The sequence below is a fragment of the Terrapene carolina genome, unplaced genomic scaffold, assembly GCF_002925995.2.
Source record: "Terrapene carolina triunguis isolate 2854851 unplaced genomic scaffold, T_m_triunguis-2.0 Scaffold21, whole genome shotgun sequence".
NCBI classification, from domain to species: Eukaryota; Metazoa; Chordata; order Testudines; family Emydidae; genus Terrapene; species Terrapene triunguis.
In genome coordinates, this window is record NW_020664372.1 from 7,342,219 (window position 1) to 7,361,866 (window position 19,648).

At 37.3% G+C, this 19,648-nt stretch overlaps 1 protein-coding gene across 2 annotated transcripts in view; it reads left to right on the forward strand.

The window, feature by feature from the left end:
- NDFIP2 (Nedd4 family interacting protein 2) overlaps nt 1-15,325 on the forward strand; it is a 69,174-nt gene extending 53,849 nt beyond the window's left edge. The window contains exons 5-8 of one of the 2 annotated variants that reach the window (XM_024218253.3): nt 3,159-3,283; nt 6,660-6,726; nt 12,062-12,167; nt 14,126-15,325. In XM_024218253.3, coding sequence (XP_024074021.1) covers nt 3,159-3,283; nt 6,660-6,726; nt 12,062-12,165 — 296 coding nt within the window. In that variant the 3' untranslated portion in view covers nt 12,166-12,167; nt 14,126-15,325. Of the gene's footprint in view, nt 1-3,158; nt 3,284-6,659; nt 6,727-12,061; nt 12,168-13,044; nt 13,326-14,125 lie in introns of those variants that run through there. The other variant, XM_024218254.3, reaches the window with a different exon arrangement.
- The last annotated feature ends 4,323 nt before the right edge of the window (nt 15,326-19,648 follow it).

A 19,648-nucleotide genomic window follows, 5' to 3' on the forward strand; every position in this document is an offset into this window, starting at 1 on the left:
TCCCAAGTGAGTGCACAGAAGTTTGTAATAGCTTGAAAGTAAGCTCTATATTTTTGAAGTAGAACATCCACAACTTAATATTTATTTTTTGTCAGTTAAACTATTTTCCCTGTAGAGATTTTTTTATACAATTCTTTAGACCAGCTTTTAAAAAAAAGCTATTAAGAATTCCAAGATGTACTGATATCTAGCTCTATCATACTGTACTATAGAAGTGCTGTTTATTTATTATTATTCACTATTGAGTGTAAGAGTCTGCACTTCATACCAAATAATTTGCTGTCTGAATAACTCCTCCCATTGAAAAACCTATTCTTTTCAAGAATGAGTAATAAAGTAAAAGGGCTTTGATCAATGTAGTTGTAAGAGTGAGTGTCAAAAGTATTTTATTTTGTAAAGCACCTTTCGTGTTTCACAATTGTGTTCAGAGTACAAATTGCAGCAAACTAGCGAGATTGACTGCACAAGTGATATGGTGCTAAAATGAATGGCAGCAGGATATAAGTGCATTAGTGAGAGAGTAGCTGGACTAACTGAAACAGGGAGTGGTCTGTATTGTAGAGTTATTTGATTTTTCAATGAGAGCAGCCAATGCAGGAACACCTGGGCAATGTTCCTGGAGCCGAAGGCCTTGTGAGAAGCAGCATGCAGCAGCTGCTCCATCAACTTTTGCCTGTCTGTCTAGATACTGTCATGGACCCACTACTGTACTGTGATGCACCAAAGAGGGCAGTGCGACTGGCAGGCAAGGAGGTGCCAATGGGGCCTGTTGTGCTGGTGGGGAGAGCTGGTCCCTTGACAGTGGGGCCTGGCACGTGTCTGGTCGGTACCCATAACAGGCACTCCCATTGCACAGCATAATGGGCAGCTGTTTCCCACTGTCCAGCACATGGCTCAGACTTGCTCTTCTAGCTGTACCCCTTTATTGCCCTGGGGGATTCTGCGGGGAAGAGTCACCCGGATGTGCTTTTACACTGTCCTGCCAATAAAGTTACTGCAATTGTAACTTTGCAATGGTAACGTATGTCACAGCAAATGCTTGAAAGGATTCTGTTTAACAAAAATAGCACCTGTGACTCATCAACTCAGCTTTGCCTTGTGACCATGCCCTGTTCAGGGCAGAGAGTACTCCTTGCCTGTTGTCCCTATGCAGGAGGTTGATTTAACCGTTACAGTACAGGAGCCAGTTTTGCCACTGAATCTGTTTGAGGGGAGGAGGAACAAGGAGCAAATATTAATGGGGAACTGGAGAGGGAAAGAGCCCCATGAGGGGTCTCAGTATTGGGGAAGGCGGGGACTCCTGGGCAAAGGAACCTTAATGTAACCCTGGACTGGGGGTGCAAGGACCTGCCTTGTGGAAAGGGCGAGCAGAGGTCACAGACCCTTCCTGGATCTTGGGCTACTGTATATCTGGAACATTGGGATTGGGGGGAACTAAAAGTAGGGGGAAAAAGCGTATGCAATTATCTCCAGTGTATTCAAGTATCCAGAAACCAAGCATTTGAAGTGCTGCTTTCCTGACAAACATTAACTGTAGCTCCAGTCACCTAAGTTACGGTGCAAAGTATATTGTTTTACACTGGATTTCATTTATGGCTAGAAATTCTGACTACTGAAAGACCGCTCCCTTTGGAATATAAATGTACTAGACAGTAATCAGGAGGGGACAAGCTCAGCTCACATCAACCCGGTATGGATAAGTCATTGAAGCTTACAGCTAGAAATATGTAAGGAGACCTTATTGATCTCCCTTTCTTTAAGCTAAGCAAGAATTCTGGCAGACCGACTTAGCCTCTATAGTCTCTCCCAAGTGGTTGACAAATCAGGAAGTAAGACACAGTATGTCTGCACTGCAGATAGGGCCATGCCTCTCAGCCCAGGTAGACAGACATGTACTACCTTTGTTTGCGCTAACATGCTGAAATAGCTATGAGGATGCTGCAGCGCAGGCAGTCGCACAGGCTATCCACCCAGGTACATACCCACGGGCTTAGGCAGGTTTGTACTCGGGCAAATAGCTTATGCTGCACCATCCGCACTGTTCTTTTTCACACACAAGCTTGAGCAGAGGTTGCATGTATCTGTCTGCCCAGGCTGGGAAATTATGCTCCCAGCTGCAGTGTAGCCAATACCCTTTGATCTCTTCAGTTTCCCACTGTCTCATCCACTCCAGAACTCTTTTAATCTTTCTTGTCCTACTTCTCTCTCCCAAGTGTTCTGGTCCCTTTAAAAAAAGAAAAAGGCAAAAAGCTTCCAGTTACTCCCACTGCTTGGAGACCATTTTATTGAGAATTCGCACACTTTGTCCATCACCTACAAGCTGATGTCAGTACAGACCAGACATTCTCATTCTCATTTGCTGACTGCTGCTAAAAATGTAAAAGGCCAATCATTGAGAACTTGTATGAAGAATGAGATTGGTCTGTTAGTGAGAGCAGTATGAACATTTTAAGCACAGTGGTATTTTTGTGAGACTTCCCATGAAAATAGATGTTATCAAAATGTATCCCATTTACCTGAATAATATATTGCAGATTGTATTATACACCAAGTCCTGGTATCAGATTTCATTGATACCAAATCCATGGTGATCACACAGAGTCCTGTTCTTGTAATACGTCAGCCTCTCGATAGATATTTTCACCTTATCAATTTATAGCGCAAAATAAATATAATTTTTTTATCCAGACTTGGCAAATCTCTGCATAGAATCAATCAAGTGTTTGTAATTGCATTTTCCTTATTGTTAATCTTACTACGCTTTTCATAGTTCTAAGACAAATGTATCACTTCATGTATTTATCTAATTCATAGTGCTTATTCGATGTTTATTCCTGTGGTTCTGTAGCTTCCAGTCAGAGTTCTGTGGAGGATAGAACACTTTTTTTGAGAGAGAGAGAATCTACTTGTATTTGGTTTTCTTCTCTGTTTAAAGTAGCTGGCTGATAGATATTAGCTAGTGTACTTTTTAAGGTGTATATACCATTAGGAACACCTACATTTCTGAAGGATACTATTTTTATCTGAAATACTAATACAGATCTCTAATCTTGTAAATATACTTATTAGTACATTAAAGTAAATTAGTTATATTTATTTTATATGGCTAACCAAGAGTGCACTGTCACTAACACAACTACTGTTTCTCTTTGTCTTAGTGGCATTTATTTTCAACTGGATTGGATTTTGTTTATCCTTCTGTATAACTAACACCATAGCAGGAAGGTATGGTGCAATCTGTGGATTTGGCCTATCGCTGATCAAATGGATTCTCATTGTACGGGTAAGGTTCTTGATGGATATTTTGTGCCTGTGTTTTTACGAAATGAAAATAGAAAAATGATTCATGGTGTCTAGTTTCTTTAAAATGCAGTTTAAACTGGTGTATTGACTTTTATTAGATGTTCTAATATTTTAAGTTAATGCAATAAATATTTACTAATGTGGAAATTGCAACATTTTGTCAGTGAACTTGATTATTTTAATCCCTTAACAGCTTTTACTGTCTTGTAATATGTAGATTCTTGAATGTTGTTACTTTTTTATCTGCTGTAATAATTTCACCTTGCTACGTGCGTATTTCTGTCAAAAAGGATTCAACTGTGAAAGATTATTTGATTTTTGCATAAAGGTGCATAATAAGCTTGGGTTCTTATCTGCCATCAAATCTATCGGTCCAAGAGCCGATCTATGTAGAATATAATAGGGGACTTTTAAAAATGGTTCAGGGCCTCCTTTGACCTTTTGGGAGGTGAAGGCATCTTAAGGCTCTGTCCTCTTTCTGAATAGCTCCATTGCTGTTTTCTGTGACATTCCCCGAATCTGTCAACACAGTGACTCCACCAGCAGACCTTTGTTTTCCCACTAGGATATTTGCTTATACCTCTCTCTTTTTAGATTTTCCCCCAGGGATTATTTATTTTAGAAGAAAATAGACTAAGAGGAGACAATATGGTAAAGTATATAAAATAATTAATAATAAAGAGGAGATAATACAAGAACAAGGAGGCATTAAATGAAACTGAAAAGTGGAAAATTTAAAACTAAAAAGAAACACTTTTTTAAAAAAACAAACAAACCCAAACTATGGAACTCATTACCAGAGTCTGCTGAAGCCAAGAATTTGTCAAGATTCAAAAAAGATTTGGACATTTTATATGGATAACAAGAATATCTAGAATGATACTGGAATACTGTATCCAGTTCTGTTGTCAACATTTTTAAAAAGGATTTTTAAAAATTCAAGTGTGTGCAAAAAAGAGCTGCAAAAAATGATTCACGGACTGGAGAAAATGCCTTACAGTGAGAGACTTAAAGAGCTCAATCTCTTTAGTTTATCAAAAAAGATGGAGAGGTACCTTGATTAGCGTATTAATATCTTCATCGGGGGACAAATGACACCTATGAAAGGTCTTTTTAATGTAGTGGGAAAAGGCATAACAAGAAGTTGGAAACTGAAGCCATACAAATTTAAAATAGAAAAAAGGCACGTTTTTAACAGTGAGGCTTATTCACCACTGGAGCAAACTACCAAAGGAAATGGGAGATTCTCCTTCTCTTGGTGTCTTCTCTGGATGCCGTTCTGGGAGATATGTTTTAGCACAGCACAAGTTACCAGGCTCGATGCAGGGTTAACTGGGAGCAATTTAATATTTTGTGATATACAGGGCAGACTAGATGACCTAATAGTCAATTCTGGGCTTAAACTGTATGAATCTGTGAAACTGAAGCACCTTTTTAGAGGCACAGCACAGAACTTTCAGCCCAGTCCAAGGAAGGTGGAGGCTAAGGCATTAAGCCATCTTTTGTGCCTTCCCAATTCTGGGTTGTTCCAGGGGCTGCAGCAGCTATTGATGTAATTCAGCCCTGGAGGATGGTCTAATTTATGACAACCTCATTTGGCTGCCTTGAATGCGGCATCGTTGCCAAGAATCTCTGTAGCACTATGTGCTGTGGTCTCTGCCTAATATGTCCCACCCCTCCCAGCCATGTCTCCTCTCCAGTACTTGTGAGCAAGGGCTTCTCAGAAAGACAGCCTATAGCTGTTTCCTCAGTTTCTGTGCCAGGGGAATTTTCTCTTGGCTGATTCAGGACTTTTAGAGTCTCTTTATGCTACTTTGGTCCTTTTTACCTAGTGTACAAAGGCCAGGGTGGGTGGGGGGTCAGAATCTCACCCTTGTTAGAAATTAGAAGGAGGCTGTCCTGAGATTATTCAAAATAAGCCTACTATGGGGTTTCTTGCATACAGATGGTCTGTTTACTTGGTCCTGCCTCAGTGCAGGGGGCTGGATTTGTGACCTTTTAAGGTCCCTTCCAGCCTGCATTTCTATGATTCTGTGTGTCTGAAGCAACTGATGCTAACCATCTAGGAATCCATGAGATATGGATTTGATAACTGAAACAATTATAAAAAGTCTCAACTCCAAATTCCAACACGGACTCTTCCCTACGTGAATACTTGATTTTTTTATTTATTTATTTTTTATTTCTTTAAAAGAAGTTGCTTGGAGTGAGTGAATGCTGTTAGAAACAGAAACCTTTTGTAATTAAATAAAGAATGAAAACCATTAATATTTTTTTCAGAGTGAAAATAAAGATCATAAACCAAATCCTCACTGGTCTAAATCTATAGAATTCCATTGATTTACTTCAAGTGAGGATCTGAGCACATATCTTCATTTTAGTATAAGTGTTGTCTGGACTTAAACATTAATTAGCTATTTTACAAAATGTGCCGGAAATGATGATCTAGGCAACCTCTTGACGCATACTGTCCAACATGTTGAGTAGCGGTAGGACAGGAAATGTACAGAAAATTATTGAACTGCTACAACTAAACAAACTATTTTTGTTTGTTTTAATAATTTTTAGGGAAGAGTTAGAGTTGGAAGTAGGAGTAGCGAGAGATCTGAAGTGAGCTCTGGAGGCATTTGATTAGCCTTTTTTATCAGTGAAGCATGCAGTCTGGTAAAGGAAAAGATACCGGTCTCCAATACCATCACACCCTGCCCTCCAGCTGCCTGTTCATATTTCCACATCACAGAGAGGACAAGACTGTCTACCGTAGTCACTAACAGGAACAGTTGAAATGCCACTTCAAGGTTCATTTAGCTGTGTTCAGTTCACTGCTGGGAACTGAATGCTGGAGCATCTAGCTTGAAAATGAAAAGACTTTTTAATGAGTTGGGGGTCTTTATGAGACTGGTATTCTTGGCAGCGATTAACAGTAGGGGGTGTACAGAAGGTCAAAAGCTCTTCTTTTAAAGGGTCAGCAGAACATCCCCGTCTGATAAGATTAAACAAATGTGGCTTTTAGTGTTAATATCTAAAGCAGCAGGCTGCTGTAGTGTGTTTGGGATGGCAGAAATTGAAAGAGAGCTGACAGTAATTCATTATAATAGAAAATGTCAGATGATTCAAATGAGTAATATGATACTTTTTCACAAGAGAGCTTGGAAATTCTTTGTTTGAAAAACACAACACTGAAGCTATTTGTGTATTTTACAGCTTCTCCAAATATTTTTGCTTTTCTACTCCAATGCATTATTTTATATTTAAATGTGCTAGTTGACTGTTTTTTTCTTTTGTCCTAGATGCATTTAAAATATTAAATGTAATTTATATTGTGTATTACTGTGGTTAATCCTTGTCTGTTTTAGTTCTCAGACTACTTTACTGGATATTTCAATGGACAGTACTGGCTTTGGTGGATATTTCTTGTACTTGGTAAGTTATAATTCAAAACAAATCTTATTTTGGTGGAGAATTTCTTAAAGATGAGTTGAGTATATGTTTAAAAAAATCAAAACATTACAGTAAATACTAGGAAGCTGTATGTTTTTTCTCCATCTATTAAAAATCGTCTTCTGTACTTTTTCCATTGCTTTCACCAAAGTCTTGGTTGCTGTCCTATTCCTGTGTGAATTTCTGATTAGTTCAGAGTTCTATGCTGGAAATATTATAATTATGCAGATGTCTGTGATTTGTAACTTGTGTTTTAAAACAAAAATAAACAAACATGGCTGATAAGATTATAGAGTTACGCAGTTAAAACTATAAACTTTTAAATTAAAAAACATGTTAGCTATAGGCCTTAATTTTCAATATCTACATGTGTAACTTGTACGTTAAAGTTCTCAGAAGATTTTAAGGGATATGACCGATACTACCATCCAAAATCAGTCTTTGAGTCATGAAAGTATCCTTTTTTGCCTTTGAAATGCATATTACATTAATCATTACTCAGCCAGGCAAGGGGAAAGGCGTCATGCTTTTTGATCACAGTACTTCCGTTCAGTCTGTTTTTTCTTGAGCATGAAGCTAAACAGACTTCTGAGAAGTTTTCATAGATTTCTAATTTTTGCTCCTTTGTCTCTGCTTTAGTTAAATAATTATGATGTATAAACATACTACCATTGTAGCTTTTTCCTTATGTGAGAGTTCAGTCTATACCATTAATTTATTTTAATTCCTGCCATTTTCTAACTGGAGAAATGCATTAAAATGTGATGTTGCTGAATCAGTAGGTGGCACTCTTTCCTCTGAGATGTAAGGGACCTAGCAACAGTATGTTAGGGCCTTACGCTGTTGGCGAGATGCAAAACCCAGATATTGACTGTTTATGATCATTAAAGATCCTTGGAACACACTAGCAACCTAACATTTCCCCTTTCGCTTTCAGTTGGCTATGAGGGGTATTCTTCACTTTTTATCCTCAACTTGCTTTTGTTCCGTTGCGGTGCACTGTTGGGGCCAGAAATCAATGGGAATTGCAATTGCTGAAAACCTCTTAGCAACAGGTCTTTAAATAGCTTTAATGTTTTATGCCAGAAGTGACTGCATTTCAGCAGTGGATGAAATGATTCCATGCACACACATAAAATAATTTTAAGTCAAAATTTTCAAACTTGGATTCCTAAAGTAAGGACTCTTAACTCATCTTGGCCCACCTATATAAAAGGAGGGTGCTTTTCAGAGGTTCTGTGCACTTGCAACTCCCATTAATTTCAGTAACATCTTGTGGGTACTCAGGACCTCCCCCAAAAAAAAAAAAATCAGGCCACTTTGTTTAGATGCCAGATACAAATTAAGAAGCTTAACTACAGTCTCTCAAGTTTGAAAATGTTGACCTTTAATTTGTAATATTTATAATATTTTTTGGAATCCTTTTGGGATGAAAGGCACTAGCTGGCATTTAGATGTATTGAATAATTAGAATTCACGCTTTCTAAAGATAGCTACATCAGTCCAAACATTAATTTATGTGAATATTTTAAAAGTACAGTCTTTAACATCTTGTGCTATGTGTTACATTGGCTACATTCTGACTCTGTAATTTTTTTGTCAAGTAGAGACTCTTAACAGAACATGGAAAAGAATACTCTGAGCTTGAAGGGACATAGAAATTTTTATTTTTATTTATTTATTATTACTTTAAAAAAAACCTTTCTGGTTGGAACACGGTTTAAAGGGCATGATCTGTCCTTTTTTAAAAATCCTTTTTTAAAAGAAAAAACTGAAAGTTTTTCTGCTGTCCTACTTATATTCAGAAGGATCTTTTGGACAATACTTTGAGTAGCACCATCGAACATGCTCAGGCTCACTCATAATCTCCCTTTTCTTTTTTTCATGGTTAGACGCCTGCTGCATGCATACTTCTCTTTTTTAAGGTCTGAAGAGAGGGGTGTACTACCCACAAAAGAGTCAGACTGGCTGCTCACGAAGTACTGTCAAATGCACAAAGTAAACACACTGAAAAAAAGAGAAAATACTAATTTTAAAAAAAAGTTGCTTTGTTTCTTCTCTCAACCCCCCCCCCCACCCCCCCCCCCCCCATGCACTGCTGGCTAAGTTTCCCAACTGGGAGAAATGCAGAAAGTTGATTGAGCTTGGATCTGCTGCTCAATATACATGCTATGCAAAAAAGAGCTTTCAGCTGTGGCTCCTTGAAAGCCACCTGTCCTCCCTTCCTGCTCTTGCACAACCCCTACAGCTGGACATGGAAGCAGTTTGTGTTCATGGTTGCAGGTTCATGCAGTAGAATACCAGTCTAAACTTCTCTGTCCCCACAGCATTCAACTTAGTCACAAAAACATATGACCTGATCTTGGGTAGAGCTGGGTGAAATGTTTTGGCTAAAACTTTTTTCCACCGGAAAATGCAGAATCAGGTCAACCGAAATATTTCATGAATTCATGTTGATTTTGGTGAATTGTTTCAGTTGAAAAAAATTAAATGTTCATTGGTCCAGAAAGAGTAGGTGAGAATTTTTTTTTTTTTTTTTTTTTTTTAAGTCCAGTTAACAAGGTACACACTTTAGGGATTGGTAGGGAGACACCTAGGTTCCAGTCCCTGCTTGAATGAATATTTAATTTATACAAAGCAGAACAGCTGCAATGGGAGAGAGACCACCACAGAATAGGCTGGTGGTTAGGGCACTCACCTGGGAGGTGGGAGACTTGGGTTCAAGTCCTTGCTCTAGAATGGGAATTTGAATCTGGATCTTCCACATCCCAAGGGGTGAGTGCCCTGATCACTGGGTTATTAGGCATGTGGAGGGCATCTCTACCTACTCAGTCTTGTAAATGGTACCGAAGTTCCCTTGTGAATTTAGCCTTTTTGTTTCCAAAATTTTTTTGTTTTTGTTTTAAAAGGTTAAAAATGCCCAGAAATGAAACATTTAATTTCAGGTCAAACAAATGTTTAATTTGACCCTAAACTATTTTTTTTTCTATTGGCTGAAAACTCAGGAAAGTTTTAGTTTTGGGTTGATCTGAAATTAATTTTTTTCCAGACGTTTTTGGAACTGCCAATGAACCAAAAAATGAGTTATTCCCATTACTCTAAGTCAACAATCCACAAAACTTTCCATAGCCCCTGGCACCATTTGGTGGTGGCTGGGTGAATGAGTTTACTTCTCTAGTAGGGCGATTTCTACACAACAAAAAGCAAGAGTTCGGGGGAGGAGGGGAGAATAAACACAGGAAAGAAATCAGTGAGAAGGAAACAGAAGTCCTAGGCAAGGATAGTGGGGGAGGGGGGAATGAACAAAAGCAGGGCAATTACAGTAACTGTATTGGGACATAGCCTGTTGGGATACAGGGGAGGGGAGAAAGTGTGCCATTACCATAGCAAGAAGTGGTTTTGACTAACACAAAAGAAAGTTTTTGGGATCCATTGGTATATAAACTTCAAGGCAACTGTAAAATATTCAGTCCTCAGATGAGCATACAGCTCTAATTATGGCCTGGTCTACACTACAGAGTTAGGTTGATGTAAGGCAGCTTATGTCGACCTAACTCTCTAAGCATCTACACTAAATGTAGCTCCGATCGATGTAACTCTCCCACAACACCAACGTAATAACTCCACCTCTGCAAGAGACATAGCGCTTAAGTTGATGTAGTTTGTGTCGACATAATGTCAGTGTAGACACTCTTTTGCTTACATCGACTGCTGCCTTTCAGAAACACTCCCATAATGCCCTACACTAGCAGTTAAATTGGTACAAACATTCCTGGTGAGGATGTGCACCACTAACACGAGGCATAGTGTGGATGTGTAAAATCGATTGAATTACTATGCTGGTGGTACGTCAACGTAACTTAGGTTGACTTAATTTTATAATGTAGACTTGCCCTATGTAAGCTTAGCTATACTAGTGAGAAATATCTACATGGGCTGGTGAAATTAATTTTTCAGTATTCTAAAAGAAGCCCTAAAGGGGCACCATCAACTTGAACATAGGAGTTGCTGTGCTAGATCATACCCAGAATCCATCTAGTCCATTATATTGTCTCTGACAATGGCCAGTAGCATGGAAGAAATTGCAAAAAAAAAAAAACCCTCACAATAGGCAGATGTAGTATTAGTGTCCTCTTAATGCCTAAAAGTTAGAGATTGCTTTAAAACCAGAATCATGAAGTGCGATGTACCTTCTACAACTTTTTTCGGTATTTACTGTAATAATAATAATTAATAATACCACCTAGCTCTTAAATAGCCCCTTTCATCAGTAGATTTCAAAATGTTTTACTTACCTCCTTTATATCATTATCCACATGTTACAGATGGGGAAATTGAAGCACAGGGAGGTAAAGTGAGTTGCTCAAGGTCACCCAGCAGGGGAGTAGCAGAGCTGGGAATAGAACCAAGGTTTCCTGAGTCCCAGTATTGTTTATCCCCTAGGCCATACTACCTGCCTTATACTCCTTGATAGTCTTTTTAGTCAAAAAATGTCCAGTCTGTCATTGAATTGCTAAATTGTCGTCAACATCATATGAAAGTGAGTTCATCTAATTATGCATTGAAACTTGAAAAATAACTTCCACCTGACCAGTTTGTACCTACTGTTATAAGTAACTCCCTCATCTTTCAGCTCTAATAATTTAGAGAAAGTGTGGTGTTAATTTCTAAATGACTTACACCAAAAAAGCATGTGTTTACAACTAATGCTCAACAAATCTTGTGTTAATCAGTCAACACTCTGCCTCTTCTTTTAGCCAGCCAAAAAACTTCACCTGTCCAAACATCACGCAGTCATCTACTGCCGTTTATTATCTTCCTGCTAGAGCATTCTATTTATTTATTTGGCTGGAAGTACATTTACTCTCCTACATCATCTATATATTTCTGGTTATGTTTTAGAATTCAGATGGTCTTCTGACACAGCAGCAGTTTTATTGTTCTGAATTAAAAGCTATATTTTTTTTTTAAAAAAAAGGAAGAAACCTAGAGCAATGCTGTAAAACTGTATTGCAAACATTCTTTGTGTACTTCAAAAAAAAATTGTTTTGTATGTTGGTACTTTACATGTTTAGTAACCTAAAACCCTGATATTTATTTAAAATTCTTTCCTGATGTTAGAACTATCATATTCATATAATTTATATATCTAGATATAATGGGACGAGACACTAAATTTATGAGACTCATAACTCATGGGTTGATTTGTGGAAGATCAGGGTTATACAAATAATACTGACTTTTTACATTATTTTAATGCAGCTAATAATCTAAGTACCTTAGCACTTCTCATGGTGTGTATTTTAAATATTTTCAGGTCTCCTCCTGTTCTTCCGAGGGTTTGTCAATTACCTTAAAGTCAGAAACATGTCTGAAAGCATGGCAGCTGCTCATAGAACAAGATTTTTCTTCTTGTATTAGAGGTAAGCAATTTTGTAAATATTTAATATTAAAACTTACGTCTCTAGAGCAGTAGTTCTCAATCTGCGGCCCAGTCAGCACACAGCTGCGGCCCACATAACCTCCCTGGGGCCATACAGGTAGTATTGCATGCAGCCCACAATGGTAAATAGGTTGAGAACCACTGCTCTAGAGGTAAATGCTGAGCACAAAGAAACTGATATCAAGATTTATTTCAAGGAACATTAAATCTTGGTCACCAAAAAAAGAATTGTGCTGTGCCATGCATTCTGAAAGTACTTTAGAAGTATGATGCTTTTTATAACTCTACATTTTGAAAGTAAAACTATTGTTTTCTTTTGAAACTAGGATTCTAAAGCTAAAACAAACTTACAAGTTAAGGTGAAAATTGTTCATCTTGCATAATCAATCTACAGACAATCAGGATAGTCATTAGCAAATGTGAACTGATTGGGCTCATCAGTCAGATCAATGCTTCCTTACCAGCAATCTCAATATTCAATCTGATTGACATGTATTGACTCTGTACATGACAGTTTTAAGCCACTTGTGAGCCATGATTTTTATTATGTATCTCACAGTGTGCTCTGTATAACCTTAAGTTAGCTGACTAATCAGTTTGGCACATGTCCACTTTTAGGCTCCTGTAGACTTTTATCCATTAGGTAGATCTTTTGGATTTTGCTACATAACTTAATACAGGGAGACTCCTTTGCCTTTAGCATTACTAAACACTATCTTCATGTCCATAAGGAAAATGCTACAATAGTTACTTATTTCATGAACAACTTGAAATGTTTGGTATTGGTTCTTAATTTGATTTCATTTAGAAACTATATTTAACTTAATAAAGATGATTTTCTTAACTTTTTTTTCAAGATTGGCCGCAGGATCAGTATGAAGTAACCAGCAACACAGTATTGGAAGTCTGGGGGGAAAAAACTGAGACACGTAGTCTAGAAATGATGGGTCTTTTATTTAAGATGGTGACATCCACTTAGACACCTACAGATAAAATATGGAAAATAATTACTTGTGCTGTGCTTTACAGATCTTGATCAAGAAATAAATCTAAGTGAGCGAAATTGCAATGTACTATGTTTTTACTTTGTGCCATTTTGTCAAAACTATGCAGTAAGGTAAACTCTTAATAATAAAGAAATATGTCATTTATTTTATTCTTTTCATATCAATAACATCTTTCATTTTCGGAGCAATACAGTGGCTCTACATAGTAAGGAAAAGTTCAGTAAACACTGCATGAAAACATCTAGTAACTATTTGCTAAATAATTAAGTTATGGTGATGAATAAAATATATGTGCAGGCATAAAACTTTTAAAACTCAGGGGTACTAAAAATTAACTGCATACATTGTATCTGAACACAGTGGCTTTAAGGAAGAACTAGGAGAATCTGTGATGGTTTGGTCTATGATTCTTTCATCTGAGATTGAAATCTGGTATAGGATGGAAGATGAGGGATTTATGCAGCACCCACTGAAGTCAACTTCAGTGGGTGCTGGGTTGGGCCCCAGACTTCTGACTTCATCACAGTGAGGGCTGTGGGGAAAAAAGCTCTTCAAGAGCTGGAGAGAGTTTATATTTGTTCAGATGTTTTAAGTATTAAATTGAAATAATACACTCAAAGCAAATGCCAACAAGCATAAATGAATGAATTTTATTAATTTAATACAAGGAATAATTGCACTGGACAGAGTTACTTTACCTGTCAATGTTAGCAGCTCTAAAATAACATGACACACTCAAGTCTTTCAAGAGAAAAACTATAGGATATTTTTGAAAGTTAAAGGTTGGGGTTTTTTTAATCCTGTCACTTTCTTCTGTTATCCTGATTTGGGGAGTAACTGCTCCCCCTCTGTAAATCTTAACTCAATTATCAGTGTTACTTACAGGTAATCAGTCTGATGAACTGAAGTATGATTCTTTCTTTATCTCCAGACTGCATCAACCAGACATTCCTTTCCTTTACCAATGTGAAATTTCCAGATGATCGGTAGCCCTCCAAGTTAATAGGATAGAAGACTACTAAAAACAGAAGACAAATTTGTGAAGAAAAGATACAGCTTCTAAAATGAATGACAGGGTGGTTTTTGCTTAAGTGCCAGTTCTGTTCATTCTAGTTAATATTTATATTAAGTATTGCCTTTGTTTTTGCACATTAGCATATGTGCTAACTAAAGGATAGGATTGAAATGAGAACAAACCATACATACAGTCTGATGATAGAGCTTAAGTACAGTCAGACTTGGTTAATCTGTGCTTGTTGTTTGTGAAAGATTTAAGTGGCGGTTCGTCTCCTAGCATGTATGTACCATTGTCTTGTTGATCTGAAGTTAAATTGAGAGTAAAAATGGGATATACTAAATGATTCAGATTAACCATGTCAGACTTGTAGTTAGTTTTTTATGTAATTTAGGTTCATCTAATGATTGTGCAACATACAACCTTTTTGTTATAAAGTTTACTAAAACCTGCAGCTCCTGATTATTATAAACCTGTATCGATCAGCTTTTATCAAACTCTGACCAAAATATCAATTGATTTAAAAATGAAATACCCCTTCTAGCTCCTGTGTAAATAACTATGCATAGATTACTGTTTAGATTGCTTCTTAGGAATTATGTCAAAATATATTTGTAACCACAGTATTTTCTCATTCACTGTAAATTTTGTTTAATCTTAATATGGACGATATATATACACACACTATTTTTTGCTAATTTGGATGTTAAAGTATAATTTTATTTTGGGTATAATTCTAAAAGAGGGCAAAAACTTTTAAATGTCCATCTGAACAATTTAGTTTCCTCACAGTATGATTTGAATAACTAATTTGGGCCTGATCCTGAAAACCCTTACTCACATGGAAAGTCCCATTAAAAGGGATGGTGCTACTTTCACAAGCAAGCATTGGGCCATCAGGCCCTGATCCTGCAATTGGATCCGTGTATTGGGCCTCTGCTTCTGCATAGGTGCAATTGCAGATCAGTTCCTTGGTTTGTAACATTGATCATCTTACTTAAGAAGGTTTGTGTTATATAAACGCAATCTGTTTTATTTAAATTTCTCAAAAGGGCTTTTATAGCTATCTTATCATGCTTGTTTAGAATAAATACTCCAGTGTTACATAAGAATGAAGCTGATGAGTACATTTTTATTGTCACTTTGGAAATAACATTTTTTTCTTCATGGGTGTTTTTATTTGTTAAGGCTCTACTAGCAAAAATAGGAACAGTGGGCTCTTGATAGTATTTACTTAAAAGTAGCGGTATTACTCTAAAATATATCATCTCTAGAAGGGTGCATTCTCCTGTTCATACACATGCATAACTCCCAATAATGTCTGTGAGACTTATGATTCTGACACAATGGGAGAATAGACCTCTTAATTCTTTACTACAACTGGAATCTCAGTTGCAACCAGTAATCAGTATATTTTGCATCTTTGAAAAACATTTATTTTCTTTGTTTTTTTTATTGGAACTTTGCTTTAATGCTAACATTAAAAGAATGAGATTTATGTTGTCTTAAGTTAGTGCTATATTCAATTTTGTATCTATACTGAATGTTTTAAAAAATGCATATGTAAACTGGTCACATTGTTCATTATTCTTAATCTTTCAAAACTACATAAAAGGTAAATGATCATGGACTAACACTTCAGGAGAAAACTCCTCTTTCCAGTCTTTCCTGAAAAAAAATAAAATTCATTATGTTTAATAGTTGATTTGCATTTCCCTTTGAATTTCATCTGTATTTTTTTGCATTCATTGTCATGAGAGAGAGAGAGCAAATAAAGCATTACGTTTTGTTTTGCTAATTATGATGATTGCTTTTGGATTTTGCACCTTACATTAGAGAATTACACATTTGCAGTATTCATGCATGTCAGCATGCAATTACAAGTAAATTTCTGGCTAAATGAGTACAAATCCCAGCCTTCTATACTTATTCTCCCCTTCATTCCATGCTTTCTTACTTAAAACTACTATATTGACATTTCTTTTCACTACTTAGTACAAACATGAAAAGCACGTAATGCTGATTTCCTTTTTAAATTTACCTTGGTCACCTAGTGCAGTAAATACCAATTTTCCCAAGTTAAATATCAACCTTCCAGTTCATTTCTCTGTTTACGCCAGTACATTTTACAATATTCTTTCTTCTGAATCAGAATGTTTGTTATTTCCAGGCTAGCTTGAAAAAATTCTCCTTTGTTCTGACAAAAAGAATGAGTAGAGTTAAAGCCTACATGTTATCTAATCCTCTGTAGTTGATGTAGCACTTTAGTAGCCTGAAATCTCATCAGCAGGAGGAAAGGAATTAGGACAATATTTTCAAAGACTATGCAATCTCTTCCAGATGTGTCAAATGCTGTGTACTTTTCTTGCTGTTTCCTGTGAACTTGGGTAGGAGCAGCTGCCTCCATGGTTTGGAGAAATTTGGCCAGCTTTGCTTTGTGCCTTACAGTTAGAAAACAAACTAATAGAGTGAGGTTGGCTGTAAACAGTTTTTGTATGAATGCAGAATAGGGTTTTGATGTTTGAGGGGAAAAACATTAAATTTTTGAGTAACTTGCACAAACCCTATTTATATAGCTTTCTTCTTGCCTGTTTCCTTTGTCCACCAGGAATGTGGTTCAGCTAGGCCACAGTTTATTAATGCATCTGGGAAACAATCTGGCAATAACTTGTCTGATGCAGATCATCCTTTCGTAATCCGTACCACCTGGTCAGGGCTCCCTTCACCCATCCTCCTCAACCCATTTAAGCTGGTCCCACTGCTGTTGCTGGGACCCGTATTGCCCTTCCCATGTACACAAGTTAATGAGATGGGCGTAGAGGGGTTGACCCCTCGTTGTACCAGTCATTAGGAACCCCAGCCCCATTCTCCACATTCTTTTAGAGATGCCTTCCCCTAATCCAGTTCTGGTTTATCGAGGAACCAGACTTGTTCTGGACATCTACCAGATTGCCAGAACATGAACTTTACAACTGACCCTAGCCACTGGCTCCTGGGTTGCTGCAGGCCCAGGCAGTGAGGGAAATATTCTTTCCAGGCCAAAGCAACTAGTGTGGTGCCCACTGTAAGGACCAGAAACAACTAATCCCAAAGGGTGGAAGGATGGTAGCTATTGCTCCCTGCTGCAGAATGGTCCCCAAGCAGGGGAAAGGGCTTATAAAAATGAACAAAACCACCTTTCTGGATGCACGGGAACCAGTGGACTTCTGATATGCCCTTCCATCCAGCCAGTTCATTAGGAACCCCCCGGTGCCCCAGATGCCCATAACAAAGCTGAGCTCCCCCAAGGAGTGGAAGGGGAGGGGAGCAATCCTTAAAGGTGCACCAGAGTTTTCTTTCCCCTACTGACCCAGATAGTTTCCCCACCCCTGAAGTTTGGAGTGGGGAGAATTTTAGCCATATGGCATATCTGTCTTGGATAATACTTAGGGTATTCTGATAATGTAACTACAGTAGGAGCCTACTCACTGTCAGCCATTGTGCTGCATTGTTTTGATATTTATAAATGGCTGGATTGGTGTGTGTATGTGTGTGTGTGTGTTTTTTTTAACCAATTTCTAGCTGATTTGGTTTTAATACATATTTAAGCGAATACTAAATATGGGTAGCTAAAGTTAGTCTCCTAGGTCCATCAGCACACTTGAAAAGCAGACTACTTAGGGGGCTACATATGTATTTGGAAGCTTAATTTTAACTTACTTCTACTACTGAAAATTTTGCCTAAGCTTTTAAGGGGGAAACCCTTCACACAAATGAACTCTGGTCCACAATCTGATTATTTTTTTTTTTTATTTTTTATTGTATGTTTCTTTTGACCTAAAGTGTAACAGACTATATTACTCCACAACGTAATCTAGGAAGCTCTCGTCGCATGTTTATGTATTTTTCACTATAGAAAGTTAAACCGTTTTAAATATATTAGTCAAGCACTAATATATCTGTTCCTGGCTTGACAGCTAGTCTAATGGATCTCTGTTCTATAATACCAACAGAAAGCAGTTGTCAGATAGCAATGTCAGGCTTGTATCCGTGCAGATATTTTCAAACATAATTTGTGTGATGGTACATGGGTAGGTGTAATACAGTGGTTGCAGTTAAACATTTTTCCACCAGTTTGATAGTTTTTACTAACATTATTGGTATTGCTTATTCTTTATGCATAGACCCTTATTTATAAAGGGAACTCTCTCAAACCAGTGACTTTTGAACTAGTGGAAATTTTACACATAGCCACCGTGTGGTTGCCATTCTCCACCTCCTAGAATTGTTACATCTGTGAGTGACCACACAATACTTCAAGTCCGAACTGGCTTGAGAATTATGGTTTGGGTGGGTTTTCCTTTGCTGCTGCTGCTGCTGCATGGTCAACATCATGCCTTCTGATATCACACAAGAAAGAACAATTAAACGGTGACAATCTCATACTTCTTTTCTGTATCTTGTGCTCCCTGTTTGTAACCTCTTTCTAGATTAGCAAACTAATTACCAGTGAGATTTTAAACTATTACAAATAGCAAAGGCTGTGCAGCAGTGGTTAATATTAGGTCTGTCGATTAATCACAGGTAACTCACACTATTAACTCAACAAAAGAATCGGGATTAAAAAAATGAATCAGTTTTAATCACACTGTTGAAAAATAGAATACCAATTTAAATTTATTAAATATTTTGGATGTTTTTCTACATTTTCATATATTGTATTTTGTGTTGTAATTGAAATCAAAGTGTATATTTTTGATTACAAATATTTGCACTGTAAAAATGATACACAAAAGAAATAGTATTTTTCAGTTCACCTCATACAAGTACTGCAGTGCAATCTCTTTTTGGCGTGAAAGTGCAACTTACAAATGTAGAATTGTTTTGGTTACACAACTGCACTCAAACAAAACAATGAAAAAATTCAGAGCTTGCAAGTCCTACTTCCTTGTTCAGCCAATCGCTAAGACAAACAAGTTTGTTTACATTTACAGGAGATAATGCTATCCTCTTCTTATTTACAGCACCAGAAAGTGAGAACAGGCATTTGCATGACATTGTTGTAGCCAGCGTTGCAAGATATTTACGTGCCAGATGCACTAAAGATTCATATGCCCCTTCATGCTTCGGTCACCATTCTAGAGGACATGCTATCATGCTAATGATGCTCTATATATTCTACCACATATTTCATGTTCTAGAAATCTCGGATGATGACTGTTCTTCATTTTAAGAAGACTTTCACTGCAGATTTGACAAAACGCAAAGAAGGTACCAATGGAGATTTCTAAAGATAACTACAGCACTCGACCCAAGGTTTAAGAATCTGAAGTGCCTTCCAAAATCTGAGAGGGACGAGGTGTGGAGCATGCTTTCAGAAGTCTTAAAAGAACAACACTCCAGTACGGAAACTACAGAACCCGAACCACCAAAAAAGAAAATCAACCTTCTGCTGGTGGC